The sequence below is a fragment of the Aotus nancymaae genome, unplaced genomic scaffold (assembly GCF_030222135.1).
Source record: "Aotus nancymaae isolate 86718 unplaced genomic scaffold, 86718_ANA_hifiasm-v0.15.2.pri h1tg000011l, whole genome shotgun sequence".
Lineage (NCBI taxonomy): Eukaryota > Metazoa > Chordata > Mammalia > Primates > Aotidae > Aotus > Aotus nancymaae.
Genome location: NW_026988422.1, coordinates 75,940,828 through 75,958,164, shown reverse-complemented (window position 1 = coordinate 75,958,164; position 17,337 = coordinate 75,940,828). Strand labels below are relative to the sequence as shown.

Genomic DNA, 17,337 nt, shown 5'->3' with positions numbered 1-17,337 from the left:
AAAGAAAGAAAATGAGAGGACTATGTGCAAGAAAAAGCAACAGATGATAAAATACTGTTGTTGCATTTGGACAAAGGAACCCATCCTCAAACCTGACGTCTTCTGGCCAAAATTTGGATCAGATGAGGATTGGGTCTGTCAACTTTTAATTTAGTATGTGAATGTCAAAAGTTTGGTCTCGCAGGAAGAAACAGACTATGCTCTCTGCTGGAGAAAAGGACCTGTTCCCCTCTTTCCCCTAAAGAATGCAGGCGAAGGATTAGATGTCACACTCCCCAAAGTAGGCATAGTAAAACCAACCCCTAGGCAGAAGGATCCCATGCCTGGGACCCTCTAAACCACCTTCCTCCTTTTAATTCCCCCCACAATTGACCTGCCCCCACCCCAGGCAGCTGCTAACACCCTGGACCCAGTCCTAGATCCTTCTCCTACTCCCATTATTCCTCCCCCTTATAACCTGACTCTTGGGAATTACTGCCACCCCATGAGTCTGCTCCTTGTCAGCCTAAGTATCCTTCCCTCAAGGGACTACATGGGGAAGTAGAGCAATGTAAAAAAGACTTTCAAAATCTTCCTTTCCCCTCTGCCTCTAAGGAATCAGCTCCAACTCTCTTCTCTTTGAGAGAGGTGCCCCAGGGAGAAGGAGCTGCTGGCTTTGTACAATGCTCCTTTGACTAGTTCAGAGGTTTGAGATATAAAGAAAGAGCTTAAGCCACTGCTAGATGACCCATAAGGGGTAGCAGACCAAACTCATCAATTCCTAGGCCCCCAGTTATATATGCTTGGGCTGAATTAATGTCCATCCTGGGTATCCTCTTCTCAGGGGAATAAAGGGGAATAATTTGCAGGACCGCTATGACAATTTGGGAATGTGAATACCCTCCTGGCCAAAATGTTCCTACAGCAGACCAGCATTCCTGGCCCTAGATCCTCAATGGGATAATAACAACGCAGTCCACCAGGAAAAGTGAAAGATCTTAGGGAAATGATAATTAAAGGAATTCGGGAATCAGTGCCCTGCACTCAGAATCTTTCCCGAGCATTTGACATGCAACAGGAAAAAGATGATGGCCCCATGCAATTTCTAGAAAGACTAAAGGAACAAATGAGGAAATATGCAGATTTAGATCCAGAAGACCTTCTCGAGCAAGGAATGCTAAAGCTACATTTTGTCACAAATAGCTGGCCAGACATTACAAAGAGTTGCAGAAACTAGAAAACTAGAAAAACCGGTCCATAGAGGAACTCCTAGGGGAAGCCCAAAAAGTTTATGTGAGGAGAGATGAAGAGAAGCAAAAACAAAAAATGAAACTTACGCTATCCACCTTCCAACAGATGGCTTCAAGCCCATACGTTTCTAAACAGAGAGTCCGGAGGGCCAGGAATTATAAAGGGTCCAAACCTCTGTTTGGAGGACCCAGGTCTCCAACCAGGGGACTCAGACCCTCAGCTACCAGGCCCTCTAAAGCATATGGGGGAGCAAGGTCAAAGAATCTTAGAACTGAGGGAGAGGAAGGATGGGGTAAGGGCTTCAAATGTGGAAGAGCAGGCTACTTCAACAGAGAATGCCTTGAGTGAGGAAAGCAAAAAGAAACTGCTCCGCTCATGGCATTCGTGGAGGAACAGAGAGTCAGGGGCTCCGTCTTTTCTCTAAAGACCCACCAAGAGCCCTTGATAGACTTAGAGGTGGGACCCAGACGTAAGCTTACCACATTTTTAATAGATTCTAGGGCTGCTCACTCCTCTGTTTGCTATCCGCCCTCTAGTATAAACTCATTAGAGGAACTTCTTGCCTCGGGTGAAAGGGGAAGGATTTAAAGCCAAAGTTGTAGAAGAAATAGAAGTTAAATACAAAAATCGATCAGTTAGTATTAAATCCCTGCTAATCCCTGAAGCAGGACAAACCTGCTAGGAAGAGACCTGATGTTAAAACTAGGAATAGGCCTGCATGCCTGGCCTGAAGGATGTTTCACTTCATTGAACCTGCTCACCACCCCTGGAGAAAGTTACATTCACCCCAGTGTGTGGTCAAAAGAAGGGAACCAAGGGAAACTATGAATCCCCTCAATTCATATAAAGTTGAAAACCGCTAGGGAAATAGTAAAGAGAGGGAAATGTCCAATTCTTCTAGAAGGCAGGATAGGCTTCAAAACTGTAATTGAAGGTCTTATTCAGGATAAGTTATTGAGCCCTGTATGTCTCCATATAATATCCCTGTATTACCTCTAAAGAAATCAGATGGGTCAGATGGGCTAGTACAAGACCTCCGAGCCATTAACCAAATAGTCCAAGCTACTCACCCTGCTGTCCCCAATCCTTACACTATCCTCAGCAAGATTCCACATGACCATCAGTGGTTTTACAGTAATAGATTTAAAGGATGCCCAAAGACAGCTGAGACATACATGCTTTTGAATGGGAAGATCCTCATTCAGGGTGAAAGCAACAATACTGCTGGATGGTCTTGCCCCGAGGATTTACAAACTCTCCTAACCTGTTTGGCCAAATTCTTGAACAAGTCTTAGGGCAGATATCTGTCCCAGAGTAAAAAAACTAATAAGCAGACCCTAAGAAAACAACCGTTTAGGGGCAGAAGCCCAAGATTAAGGCCATTTCAAAGCATTCAAGTTGACTATGCTGAAATGCCCGCACTAGGTCACCTTAAATAGCTATTAGTAATGGTAGGCCACCTCACTCATTGGGTTGAAACCATTCCCCTCCTCAGCTCAACACCTAATACTGTGGTCAAATTATTACTAGAGAACATAATTCCTCCATTCAGGCTAGTAGAAGACACTGAGTCAGACAATGGGACCCATTTTTTTTTTACTGCAAATAACATTAAAGGGCTTACTCAAGCTTTAGGAATCAAATGGGAGTATTATAACCCGGCATCAGTCCTCATCAGGAAGAATAGAAAGGATGAATCAGACTTTAAAGAATCCTCTAACTAAGGTAATTTTAAAAACTTGATTACCCTGGACTAAGTGTCCCCATCACTCTACTCAGGATCCGAACTGCCACTCGAACTATGGGTTACCATATTTAAGTTTCACTAGTGATATTCCCACTTTTGAGACTAAAGATCAATTCTTTAGGAACTATATTCTTGGTCTGTCTTGTACTTTCCCTTCCCTTAGGATTAAAGGTCTCTTGATGCAAACCCCACCTCTTGAGTTTCCAGTCCATCAGCACCAGCCTGGAGACTACGTCCTCATTAAGAGTTGGAAAGAAGAGAAACTTGAACCGTCCTGGGAGGGACCATATCTAGTGCTCCTAACAACTGAAACTGCAGTCCGAACTGCTGAGAAAGGATGGACCCACCACACCGAAGTCAAGAAAGCACCGGACCCTCCGGGGTCATGGGCCATAGTCCCAGGAGAAAGTCCTACCAAACTAAAGCTAAGAAAAGTTTAACTCTCTTTTCTCTATTCTATTACTCCTTCTTCTTTCCTTGTTCTGTTACTAGCTACTTCGTTATTAATGTAACTAGATCAGACTCACCCCAGATCATTACCTTTGATGCTTGTTTAGTTTTGCCTTGTGGGGATCTCCAAAGCCAGAGACAGCTTGCAGCAGCAGAGAAATATATCTGCCCCGCCAGAGCAGATACTTCTAGGTTCATAAGGTACCCATTATGTCATACTTGGGAATATGTTGTTTGGACCACTCAAAGTCAAGCCTGGGTCCCCTCAAAGGATTTCTCGCTAGCAGTTCTAAAGCCCTATATCCATTTTACTAAAGGAAGTGCCCCTCCCAATTGTCAATATAACGAATGTAACCCGGTGCAAATTTCCATCACCATCCCAACTCTCCAGGATTCCTCCCCAACCCTAAACCGTTTATATGCTATGGGAGCAGATGTAACAGGAAAAGACCCCATAGGAGTCTTCCAGTTGGACTTCATTGCACCCCCACCTGCCATGTCCCCACCTCCAACCTCCTCTCAATCTGCTAACCAGACTGTCATCTCATTTCCACCTAATGACAGAACCAAAGTGGCTATTGTAGAGGTTAAAAATTTACAACAAACATTGGCAATTGAGACAGGATATCAGGATGTAAACGCCTGGATGGAATGGATTGAATATTCCGTTCGCACTCTAAACAAAAGCGACTGTTACGTTTGTGCGCGCGGTAGGCCAGAGGCCCAAATTGTCCCCTTTCCACTTGGATGGTCTTCTGACCAAGTGGGCATGAGCTGTATGGTAGCTCTTTTCCAAGACCCCACAGCCTGGGGTAATGAATTCTGTCGCGCTCTCTCTCTGCTGTTCCCTGAAGTTCAACACTCTGCGGGTCAGCTGCCGAGGGCCATCCAGCATCCATCTCCAGACACCAATTTTACTTCATGTCTCTCACGACAGGGAGAAAATTTGGCATTCTTTGGAGACCTAAAGGGATGCAGTGAGGTGAAGCCTTTCCAAGAGCTTACCAATCAGTCTGCCCTTGTTCATCCCCGAGCTGATGTATGGTGGTATTGCGGTGGACACCTACTGGACACTCTGCCAAGTAACTGGAGTGGCACTTGTGCTCTAATTCAGTTGGTCATCCCTTTCACCCTGGCATTTCATGAAACAGAAAAAGAGAAACTACAACGCCGTAAAACGAGAGAGGCCCCTCTTGGATCTTTTGACTCTCAGGTCTATATAGATGCAATTGGAGTCCCACGGGGGGTGCCTGATAGATTCAAAGCCCGAAACCCAATAGCTGCAGGATTTGAATCCTTATTTCCATGGATAGCTATTAATAAAAATGTAGACTGGATAAATTACATCTATTATAACCAACAGCGATTTATTAATTACACTACGGATGCTATCAAAGGAATAGCTGAACAATTAGGGCCTACTAGCCAGATGGCGTGGGAAAACAGAATGGCCCTAGATATGATATTAGCAGAAAAAGGTGGAGTTTGTGTTATGATAGGAACCCAATGCTGCACCTTCATTCCCAACAACACAGCTCCTGATGGAACAATTACAAAAGCTTTACAAGCTCTTACCTCCTTATCAAATGAATTAGCCACAAATTCTGGGATAAATGACCCTATCACAGGATGGTTAGGGAACTTGTTTGGTAAATGGAAAGGATTCTTTGTCTCTATTCTTAGCTCTTTTGCAGCAGCAATGGTTGTGTTTATTCTTGTTGGATGCTGCATTATTCCCTGCATTCGTGGACTAATCCAAAGACTTGTAGAAACAGCTGTTAGCAAAACCTTCCCTAGTTCTTCCAAATCCTATACTGATAAGTTCTTCCGCATGAAAGAACTACAAAGACGAGTCATGTTAGATAAGTTTAAAGAAGAAAACGTATAAATTCAAGAGGGGGAAATTGTTGTTAAGAACAAATAGTTCCTCTTCAAAGGGTTTCGGTTCCTGGTTCTTTGTTCTATTCTAAAAGATAATCTTACCCATTCATCTATTAGCCCTCCCTATCTCTGCTGTGCCTAAATATGACCCAGATGTACCGTATTCGTCTTCCCCATCAATCACCCACCCTTACCTCCTTTGATGATGTCAACAGTAGCCAATCGGAATTAGCCTAGATTGTGCGGTCCAACCCCAGCCCACGGGGGAGGACACAGGTACAGGGTCTGCGTCAGGGATAAAAACTCCTCTCCTTTGTTTTGGCAGCTCTCCCTTGCCTCTGCTTCGCATGCAGAAGCGTCCTTCTATAGAAGTAAATTGCCTTGCTGAGAAAACTTTTGCCTGCGTGCTGGTTTCACTTTACGGCACCGACAATTTGTTTCTAACACTGCTGTTCTAAGCAGGGGGCCTGGTTAATGTGTGATTCCCTCCTTTTGTTTGGCCCCAGTCCTCTCTGGAGTCTGGGGATTTTTGCCCTTTAAAAATCAAACTGCCATGAAGACTGCTTTCCCCAAAATTTTGGTTCACAGCCTTCATTGGATTATCTATTGGGGCAAAGTAAAACCAGCGAGCTTGTATTGCTATCTCATGGCTAAAGTTCCAAGCTATTGCATCTGCGTTTATGTGTGTGTATACATGTCTAGTTGTGTGTATGTGTGTATACACTTATTGTTACATGTCGTGTCAACCAAAATTGACTTGTAGGTAGAAGAGTGCTAATAAGTAAGTCTGAGCAATTTTCAAGTTCACGTGTCTTAAGAATAACTTTACTAAACAAGTTAGCTTAAAAATTATTGGTGGAATAAAAACAAATGCCTTCAGAATTATCAGCAAACATTTTGTCTGAATTTTATGTTTGCCTTTGCTAGATATTTTTAAACGTCAGTGTTAATTCAAGCTGGGAGCTGCTTCGAACAAGCCTGCTTCCCATTCTATTCAAAGTCTCACTGAGTTAAGTGCATACCTGATTGCCCCATTTGGAAAGGGTAATGGGAAACTCACAAGAATGCAACCATTTGTCTCCCACCTACCTGTGATCTGAAAGCCCCCAAGTCCCCTCCCTGCCTTAAGTTTTCCCGCCTTTCCTGACCCAACCAGTGTTCATTTTACGTATGTTGATTGATGTCTCCTGTCTCCCTTGTTAAAAATAAAAAATAAATACGGTGAATGGGATAAATATTTTAGGGAAACTTTTTGTGTAAATCAAAATCTTAAAGTTATTTTTGATGCTCATTTACTATCTGAGTCATTTCCAGTTAAAAAAGGTCGTGATATGGGGAAATATGTTTCTAAAATTGTGGAATTGCTCTTGTCTATAAATGCCCATGTCTAATAGTTCAGGATTTCTTGCTTTTTAGGGTTTCAGTAAGATTTTAGGTTACTAAGGATAAAAATTCTAGTTAACATGTAATTTCATATACAGAACGTGCCAGAAAGGGTTATGTTATTAGCGAAAAAAAGAATAATTTTGTCTATTTCAGAAATTAGGATCTAAAAGTTAGTTCAAATTACAGATCCAAAAAGGTTATTTAAGAAACAATATAGCAAGGAACCATTAAATAGGGGAGAAAGATGTGGACAAAGTTTAAATAATAAAACATTCTTTAAAACCTGATACAGAATTGGAGACATTTGGTTAATTAACATTTTTATAGTTAAAGCTGTTAGTCTTGATTAAAGTAATGAGGACTAAGCTCTGATTTTTGAAATAGTGTCCAAATGCCTACCTAAGGGGACTGAGGAGTCATGCCCTACAAACCATTCTCATCAGATGGGTTTCATTTAACCCTATATAGTGTGACTTATTTTCCAACCTGACTCTGGCATAACGTTACGAGACAAAGAAGAAAATAAAAATATTTTTCCCCCAAAACACGTTTTTTGGTCACATTTTGAAATGGCCCTGAAAGCTGTCCTTTGTGGTGGAAAATTCCCATCTGTAAAGAATCCCTATTAACACGGCTAGACCTTTTCCTTCCAGGCCTATCCTGTCCAATTCCGAATAGCCACTTCTTTGGCTTTTAAAAATTGTTTAACTTGCCTGCTTTCCAGCTAGGTAAAGGCCTGCGGACAGGTGGAGTTGGCTCTAGCTAAGCCGGGAATAGTCAAACCTTGTCAGAACACAACTTAACGGGTTTTATGTTAAGATTCGCCGTTATAACATGCAATTAAGACTACTAGAAACAGCTTTATATGCAAAGTGTGTAAGAACGGTAGAATGTGGTTTTTTTTTTTTGTAAAACGTTATAAAAAGTTCTTACTGCTTGAAAATTTCTGAGTCATTTTGGCAAAATAAATAATTTATAGTATTCTGGAATTCCAAAATCAAACTTCAGTTTCAAAATTGTCTTTCCTAAGGCCTGGCTTTTTGGATGGATCAGCGGGCCCCTGAAAACATCCAGAAAGGAGGTAAACAGGATCATTTGACATGTTTAGGTACATGGGATTGCCAAAATGATGTTCAATTCTTTTAGGTTATATTTTTGTGAATAACAGTAATATATGTTCCAAAATTATATGGGATTTCTAACATTTTAATGTCTAAGTATATGCTATCAATTATAATTATGGTTATTATGTTAAGTTACTATAAACCACAAAAATAACCAAATTTTCTTGTCAGTGCTGTGTACCTAGTTAAGAAAAGCAACTGGTATCCAAAGGATGTAAGTCTAATGTTAATAAAGCATGGCCTCGTGGAGAACCAGCATGGCCATCTTGTCCTTCCTGAGTCCTTGCAGCTGTTACTATTAAAAGTTCTGCATTCCATGACTCACCATGGAAAAGAAAAAATGATGCAAATCGAATACATTGGTGTAGTGACTTATAAATTACTATAATAGTTTATAATCAATGCTTGATCGCATCTTCCTGGGAAACCAATTAAAGCTTCAGGTACCTCTGGTCACCTGATAAGCCATTTAAACATTTTATAAAGGGATTTCATTCCATTGTTATTTTCAGTGCACGTGTTCTGGTTGTATAAAAGCTCTCCCATGCAAGAGGGTTGATGTTATAACAGTAGCTTATTATGCTACAGTGTATTGTCACCAGGTAAAAAAGCTTTTTATAGTTTACATCAGAGAAAGACTGTCCTTGCCATCCACACTGCAACAAAACTTTGGGACCTTAAACTTTGGGTTCACAACCTCACAACTGAGAAAGGTCCCTCCATGCTCTTGGAGCTGTGCAGCCCCTACACGCTTTTGGAGCTGTGCAGCCATGGGAACCCTTGGGGTAAGGCTAACAGGGAGGTTTCTCCCCAGAAGATGATGGCATCCTTGAAGTGAACAGCTCTTCCCAAGTTCACAGGCTAAGGCTTCTACTATCATGAAACTCTTATCTTTGAATATTTTCCCTTGCTTATGCCTCAATGAACAAACGACGTGGAAAAGGGGTCTGTTATGTGCACTTACGGGGTGTGCACTTTTATTTGTGAAGGAGTTTGCAGCCAGCCTTATACATGGATAACCTTATACTTTGATGGATAAAGGATAAAGGCCCAATGTAGGTTTTAAAAAAAACCTTTAATGATACCTCATTATGGTTGCCTCATAATCAGTCAGAAACAAAACATTGGCTCATTCTTCTTAGCCCACGTCATGGGTTAAAGAGAACACTGCCAGGAGGCCTTCACTCTTCTAGAAGGGCATCATTTGTTTGGCCCTTTTCCCATGGTTTAAAGTGAAAGAAACAATGATTAGAAATGTATTCCTCATGATAGGCTCTAGGGCAGATTCTACTGTAAAGGCTACAGTTACACAACCAGGCTTCAAATTCTCTTGTGAAAGTTATGATAGACTTGGCTGAACAAAGAAGTACCTGTGCAGCTGCTGGCACCTGTGGCCTATGGAGGAATACATCAAATGAAGATTACAGAAATTCAGTGGTAGGGGATTAACAGAGAAACTGCTTAGTTAAGTCATTCTTTGATCTATTTGATTTTAGGAGGTTTGGCTTATGGCGACCTTGGGTAAGGAGCATACTCCAATTTCTCGCTATTATCCTCCCAATAGTCATAATAATGGGTCTCCCTGGTGAGCTGGATTCTCTCAAAGGTTTTGAATGCTTGCATGCAGCCATCTCTAGAATGTCACATGGTCTCTCTTCAACTGGAATAACAGGAGCTGAAAGAAGTGTGCGACCAGGAAGACACCGTATCCTGTGAATGACGTGCTGAGACCGGAAACCCAAAATGATGGTAACTGAGAGTGGTGCTAAGGCCCTACATTTTGGTCACACTCTCACCTAAGTGAGAACTTAACCAAAAAGGGGGAATTTTTTTAAACAAAATTCTAGGAGGCCATTATTTTGGACTAAGCTCATGTACTAGGCCCCAACAAATCAAACCAAACCAAACCAAAATGGAATCACTTGTGCTAAGACTTTAAGGAAACACATAGATTCTAGAACAGACCAGGTTTTACTTTTTTCTCCTGCAAATCTCTATAACAAACATTCCTGACAGCATAGGTAGCCGCCCCCCCGAAGTTTCCATTAAATCTTTTAACCAAATTCATTTCCTCTCACCTAGAGACATAAAGATTCAGATGATCATGCAACAAAGCCTCCAGTCAGTGCCAGGTGAAGACACCACCCCGGCCATCAAGAAGCTACCCTGCCTTCACTAGACAGAGCAGGTGAGAGTTCCTTGATCCCCAGTAGGTAGGGACTATGCCCCAAGCCAGCATGAAGCAGTTGCAGAAAAGAAAGGGACCATTGGTCCCTCTGCCTCCCATAAAGATTTATGGGGATCACATCTCTCAGGGAAGAGATGAGGCAGGAAAATAGGGTCTGGCGGCAGGGAACATAAGGTCGATTCATACTTCAGCTATAACAGGAAATAATCTCTCCATAAGGCGTAGGCCAAGGAAATGTCTTTGTAACTTTACTTCATCCTCTTCATTTATATAAGGTGTACCCCAAGTAACCAATGGAATCCTCTAGAGGGTATTTAAACACCCCAAAATTCTGTAAGAGGGCCCTTAAGCCCCTATGCTTGGACCCACTCCCACACTGTGGAGTCTACTTTCGTTTTCAATAAATCCCTTTGTTCCTTTCTTGCTTTGTGTGTTTTGTTCAATTCTTTGTTCAAGACGCCAAGAACCTGGACGCCCTCCACCGGTGACATTATCAGCCTCACCTTTCCTGCCCATCTGGACTCAGGAGGGTTCTGGCAGCTGGGGAGGGGTGGTCTAGGCTGAGCATGGTTTTCATCAGAGGCAGCAGGGAGTTGTGGGCCTGGAGCCCACTGCTGGACCCCAACACACCCCACCCAGTCTCTCACCAGCCCTCGTTAAGGTCCTGTAGCTTAAGTCATTGGCTTACGGTACCAAAATGTATTTTTAAACTCTTACTGACCCAAAACCAGTTCTGAATAAACAGGCAATTCTCAGGGTGGTTAGCAGACACCCACTTCACCCAGCAGCTGCTCAGTAATCACAGGCTACCTCCCATGAAGGGGGATCAGCTCCTGTTACTACCCCTACAGGAAGATCCTTCTAGAACCCCTGCAACGGGGGTCTGGTCCACGCAGGACTCCAGGCTGTCCTTGAAGCTGATAACACAGGAAGCTGGGAGACAGGTAGCGAGCCACAGGTGCAGGTGTGGAGGGAGGGGCTCTTATCGGCTAGTGTGAGAAAGCCTCAGAGCCTCACGTCCTCTTGTGGTTCCAGAGGGGCCTGTGCCCTCTCTCTGCACCCTCTGGGCCGCACCCCTCCCTCTGGGGCTTCCCTGTGAAGTCCCCTGCACCCACCCAGGGTTGCATAGGATGTCTGCTGCAACCAGACGACCTCCTGCAGGGCTGGGTCTACTCACCTACTGACACAGTAGAACGCAATCAGTCTGAAGATGTCCTCAAACACAAGAACGGAGCCTTCCAGGTACAATACTGGGGAGAGACAAGAAGAGCCTCGGGTGAGGTGAGTATTCTGCCAATGAAAAGGGGGGAACAAGGGGGCACATCTGCCGTGCTCATTCTGGGTCCCATGCCGGGCTGTATGTGGCCGCATACACATCAGCTGCCAGCTGGACCTCAGGTAAGTGAGAAATGGACTTTCGTCATATCAATACACTGAGATTTTAGGGGATTATCTATTTGTATTAGTCTGTTTTCAGGCTGCTGATAAAGGCATACCCGAGACTGGGTAATTTATAAAGAAAAAGAGGTTTAATGGACTCACAGTTCCATGTGGCTGGGGAGGCCTACAATCATGGTGGAAGGCGAAAGTCACACAGCAGAGAGAGAATGAGAGCCAAGCGAAAGGAAAAACCCCTTATAAAACCATCAGATCTCGTGAGACTTATTCACTACCATGAGAATAGTATGCGGGAAACTGTACCCATGAGTCAATGATGATATCCCACTGGGTCCCTCCCACAACACATAGGAATTATGGGAGCTATAATTCAAGATGAGATTTGGGTGGGGTCACAGTGAAATCACATCACTCTTAGAATAGCTGGTGTTAATATACACTCATCATTTTTGGCAAAATAACGCAGAAGGTTCTAGACTACAAAGCGGAATTAAACATTTTTAGTAGATCACAGTCATCCCAAGCAACAGTCTTAGAACTTGGCAATTCCGAGGCCCAGGAGAGGCCAGCAGAAGGGGTGTTGCCCAGTTCCACCTCAGCCTACAGGAGGCACATAGGTCTGGGACACAGCAGTGGAGCCACTGGCCTTTCATCCAGATCTCCAGGGCCTCTTAGAACCTAACCTGATTGGCTGCACAGCTCACTCAAGGGTAAGGGCTACCCTAATGTTTATAGCTCTGGCAAGGAAGAGGGATCAAAGCTTTTGTTCAAAATCCATGCCAGGGTAGACGAGGCTACTTGGAGGGGCAGGGTGCCAGGATGGACCGTCAGTGCCCGAAGCTGGGGCCAGACTGACCTGTGGAGAACACAGCACCATGCTGTGCTGTGCTTGGGAGAGCCAGGGCGAGGGGCTCAGAGGGCTCAGCAGGTTGTTGGAGGTCCCACTGTTCATTGGTGCCTGGCAGGCACCTGCTCCCACAACTCCTGACTCATCCTGGCACTCCCCACACCGAACGGTCATGCTCCCTGCAGGTGGGAGCCCCACATGAGTACTCTCTGGCTCCGGAGGGGCCAAGAAACATGTGGATGTCCCACTGTGGTCCCAGTCTCCCAAGGTTCTAGTTTCCATGTGATAGAGAGGGAAGGCAGGACCCGGCTTCCAGGTCCGGCTCTGAGCTTGGAATGCACAATGAGGCCTCAAGTGCACCCTTTCCCCCTCAGTGCCTCTGTCCTTCTACCTGTAAAGGGAAAGGAGCCCTTCCCTAAAGCCACACACACATAGGGGACATCAGTTTGTGGTCCTATTTTCAAAGCCTACGACAGTACCCTACAGCATTAGAGATCTCTGAGATGCTTACAGGGATACATGAACCAACGTGTTGTGTACGATTAGCTTCATTTTTATATTTGCCTTCTTTCTGCATATCAAACACTGTTCTCAAAAGTTCACATAATTTAAAAAAATTATATTTGTCTATTTATGGCAAGGAAATCATGGTTCCCCATTGGGATAGATACAAAATTTTAAAAGAGAATATAAAGAAAAGAAAAATATTAACTAGATGATGGTACAGGAGGTATTTGGAGGATGCCTACAAATGACTTAAGTCTGAGAGACCCCGGCCAGTGGCATTGGAATTCACAGGTAGGTGTGGCCCCGGGCGCCCCAGAGCCACCTAGTGTCCGCATCTGGTGCATTACCGACTCCTTCCACAAGGGGCAGCACAGGCGCGGTCAAGGGAGGCTCAGGCCAAAAGACTTTCAGCAGCAGGGAGGGGAGACGGAGGCTCCATCAGTAAATGGGAATGGAAGGAGGGGCCTTCCTCAGGAATGCCTGGAGTGGGTTAGTGGTAACGTACACAGAAAGCCCAGCCTACACACCGGGCGTACTCAACAGCCAGCGGCCTTCCTTCCCATGGAGGCACGCCCTCATCTTTGTAGAACACAGATAAACTTTGAAAACAAACTCAGTGACGCCCCCTTCCATGCCCCCTGGCACTTTACGCAAGCCCTGGACTCCTTTCCTGAGACAGCGTCCCCACAAGGCTTGTCATCTCGTCGGCTTGCTGGGTCAGCGGCTAGTGCAGGGACTAGGCTCTTTCACTTTGGCAGCCAGGGCAGCACAGTGCTAGACGCAGAGGCCCACTGACTGTTTCACTATTAAAACCCCAGATTTGTAAAATCATAAGCAAGCCTTAAGGATCATGCTTGTTTCTTTGCAATAAACCTCTCCCCTGATCCCAGCCCCTGCCCCTTCTGCCACCTTTCCATTCCTGACCATGCAAACAGCATCCCCTCACACCGAGGCCAAACAGGGCGAGGCCCTGCATGCTTGGGCAGGCTTTGGTCCATCTTTAGTCTCCCTTAGCGCCCAGCACAGGGCATGGGAGATTGATGAATAAACTTCTTTTCTTATAATTGCCCAGTCTCAGGGATTTCTTTATAGCAATGTGAGAACAGACAAATACAACAGAGGTAGTAAAGTACCCACCTGTTGAGGACTGACTTGTGTTCCTGCAAAAGATATGTGGATGTGATACATGTGAATACATGTGAATCTCTAAAACATGTGAATGTGACCTTATTTGGAAACAGTGTATTTGTAGATGTAATGAAGATGATGTCATACTGCATTAGGGAGGGACCTAAATCCAATGGCTGGTGTCCTCACAAGAAGGCCATGTGATGGGCCAGGCATGATGGCTCATGCCTGTAATCCCAGCATTTTGGGAGGCCGAGGCGGGTGGATCACCTGAGGTCAGGAGTTTGAGATCTGCCTGGCCAACATGGTGAAACTCTTTCTATACTAAAAATACAAAAATTAGCCAGGCATGGTAGCGGGAGCCTTGGGAGGCTGAGGTATAGGAATCGCTTGAACCCGAGAGGCAGAGGTGAGATTGCACCACCTCACTCCAGCGTGGAGGATAGAGCGAGACTCTGCCTCCAAAAAAAAGAAGGCCATGTGAGTTGTTTCTTATGGCTGCCACTGCAAATTACACAAACTGGGAGCCTGAGAATAACATAATACCTTACCCAGTCTCAGGTATTTCTATGAGGGGAAGGGGAATGCAATGGAAGCTGGAGATGGAGATTGCAGTGATGCAGGCAATGCCAGCCAAGGGATGCCAAAGACTGGCAGCAACCAGAATCCAGGAGGGAGACATGGAACAGATGCTCCCAGAGTCTCCAGAAGGAACCAAGCCTGTCTACACCTTGATTTCCGACTTCTGGCCTCCAGAACTGTAAGAGAATGAGTTTACATTGTTCTAAGGCTCCCAGTTTGTGTAATTTGCAGTGGCAGCCATAAGAAGCAACTACACTACTTCATAAACATCACTGTGAGCATGAAATAAACTACGCCATGGGAGTGGCTTGGAACGGTGCATGCGTGTTCAGTCAATGGGGATATTAGTAAACTGTCATTTTACACATGCAAGGCAATGTGGTGTGAGGCAGGGGTGCAGGGAAAGGGTTTTGCAGACCCACTGGGTCTCATTTCCTATTGCTCTTCAACAGAAACCCTGTCTGTTGGCTGGGCGTTTTGCCCCCCTCCCCTCTTCCTACAGTCCTCACTCCCACCTCCTTGCCTTTGCTCATGCTGTTTGTCTTGCACAGAGAATCCCTGCACCTCCAGAGCCCAGTTCGAGATACACCTTCTACCCCAAAGCCTTTGTTTCCCAGGGATTCCACCCTCTCCCATTGGAAAGTCACGCACAGGGTGCACTGCCCAAAATGTACATCAGGGAAATGCCGCCCGTGTGTTTCACTGTGAGTGAGAGGCAGGGGCTCTTGGACTACAGCTGGGGCAGGAATAGGTCTCAATTTTCCCTGTCCCCTGCACTGAGCCCAACACCATGCCTGCCACACAGTGAGGACCTGTAAAGGAGAGTCAGGTGAAAGGGGCCTTCAGGTGTCGAGATCCACAGTGGGCCAAATAAACAGAGACAGAAAGGAGGAGTGGTTGCTTAGGTCTAGGGGCAGCAGGGGAATGCTAGCTAAAGGGTATGGGCTTCTTTCTTTCTCTCTTTCTTTTTTTTTTTCTTTCTTTCTATTGTAAACTATAAATAACACACAATTTAGCATTTTAACCATTTTAAGTATACAGTTCAGTGGCATTAAGTACATTCACACTGTTATGCAACACAAGGTTTCTTTTCTTTTTTGAGGTGATAAAATGTTCTTTTTTTTTTTTTGAGATGGAGTCTCACTCTGTCACCCAGGCTGGAGTGCAGTGGTGCAATCTCAGCTCACTGCAATCTCTGCCTCCCGGGTTCAAGCGATTCTCCCACCTCAGTCTCCTGAGTAGCTGGGATTACAGGCCTGCGCCACCACGCCCAGCTAATTTTTGTATTTTTAGTAGAGATGGGGTTTCACCATGTTGGTCAGGCTGATCTGGAATTCCTGACCTCGTGGTCTGCCCACCTTGGCCTCCCAAAGTGCTGGGATTACAGCCATGAGCCACTGCACCCGGCCGAAATGTTCTTAATTGACTGTGATGGTGGTTGCACAACTCTGTGATATACTAAAAGCCATTGAATTGTATACTTTAAATTGCTGAACTGTAGGATATTTAGTACTTTTTAAAAAAATTTTCTTTTCTGCCAGCACCTTGGTCTTGGAGGATATTGAACACATTAAACACATCTGAATAAAGCTGTTATCTACTTAAAAGATATTGATACATTAAACAAACACATCTGAATAAAGCTGATATTAAAACCAGAAATACAGACACACATGCAGAGTGGACTGAATTTCACTTCCTGCATTCTGTTTTCCTGCAATTTTTATAATGAGCATATACGACTTCTGTAAGCAAAGACACAGTCAAGATTTTTCTCTAAAGCCCATTGGTTTCCAGTGTTCTCTCAGTTCACGCCGCTTTCAGTAGCAGCTCAAAGCCCTACTTGACACAGATGACAAGCCCTCTGTTCCACATCACCTGTGAACCTGCCAAGACAGCTCCGATAGAGCCTCAGGCTGTCCAGCACCCGCTTCTGCCCTGGGCAGGGATCCTGCCAGCCTGCTCCTCTCAACAAAATTGCCAGCTCCAGCAGTTCCGGAGACTCATCACACTGAGTACATTCTCCCACGTCCCTCAGCAAAAGCCTCGGGGGAAACATACCAGATCCTGTCCAAAACATCTCAAGAGGTGAGGTGAGGTGTGAGAACAGGCACCAGGCAGCTGAACGCAGTGCAGTCCGAGGTGACAGCAGGTGACAACAATCTGACTCTGCCCTGGCTCAGAAAAAAGGAAACCTTTCACCAGTGACTCACCCTCAAGGCTGGGTCAGGGCAGGTAGAGATGCTGGGTACACACATGCCAGCCCAGCACTTGGCACTCAGTCTCAACATCAAAGTGGAACATCCACGAAGAACTGAAAGCGATTAGGTTTTTTTGTTTTTTTTTTTTAAAGAGGTTAAATTCTTCATGAATGGAAAACTATATACCACATGTTCTCATAAGTGGGAGCTAAGCTATGAGGATGCAAAGGCATAAGAGTGATGGAATGGACTTTGGGGACTTGGGTGGGAAAGCTGGGTGTGGGGTGAGGGATAAAAGACTACATGTTGAGTATAGTGAACACTGCTCAGGTGACTGGTGCACCAAAATCTCGGAAACCGCCACTAAATAACTCACCAATTTAACCAAAACTCCCTTGTACCCCCAAAACTATTGAAATAAATAATTTTTTAAAATGTACATTTTTTGTATAATTTAATAAACAACTTTAAAATGCTAAGAAAGAGCAGTTGGGCATGGTGGCTTATGCCTGTAATCCCAGCACTTTGGGAGGCCGAGGGAGGCGGATCACTTGAGGTCAGGAGTTTGAGACCAGCCTGGCCAACATGGTGAAACCCCATCTCTACTAAAAATATAAAAATTAGCCAGATGTGGTGGCTGGCACCTGTCATCCCAGCTACTCGAGAGG

At 44.7% G+C, this 17,337-nt stretch overlaps 1 protein-coding gene across 1 annotated transcript in view; it reads right to left on the bottom strand.

The window, feature by feature from the left end:
- RIN3 (Ras and Rab interactor 3) overlaps positions 1-17,337 on the bottom strand; it is a 172,828-nt gene that overhangs the window by 60,851 nt on the left and 94,640 nt on the right. The window contains exon 4 of the mRNA XM_064375175.1: positions 11,184-11,256. Within this exon, the coding sequence (XP_064231245.1) occupies positions 11,184-11,256 (73 nt within the window). The remainder of the gene's footprint in view (positions 1-11,183; positions 11,257-17,337) is intronic.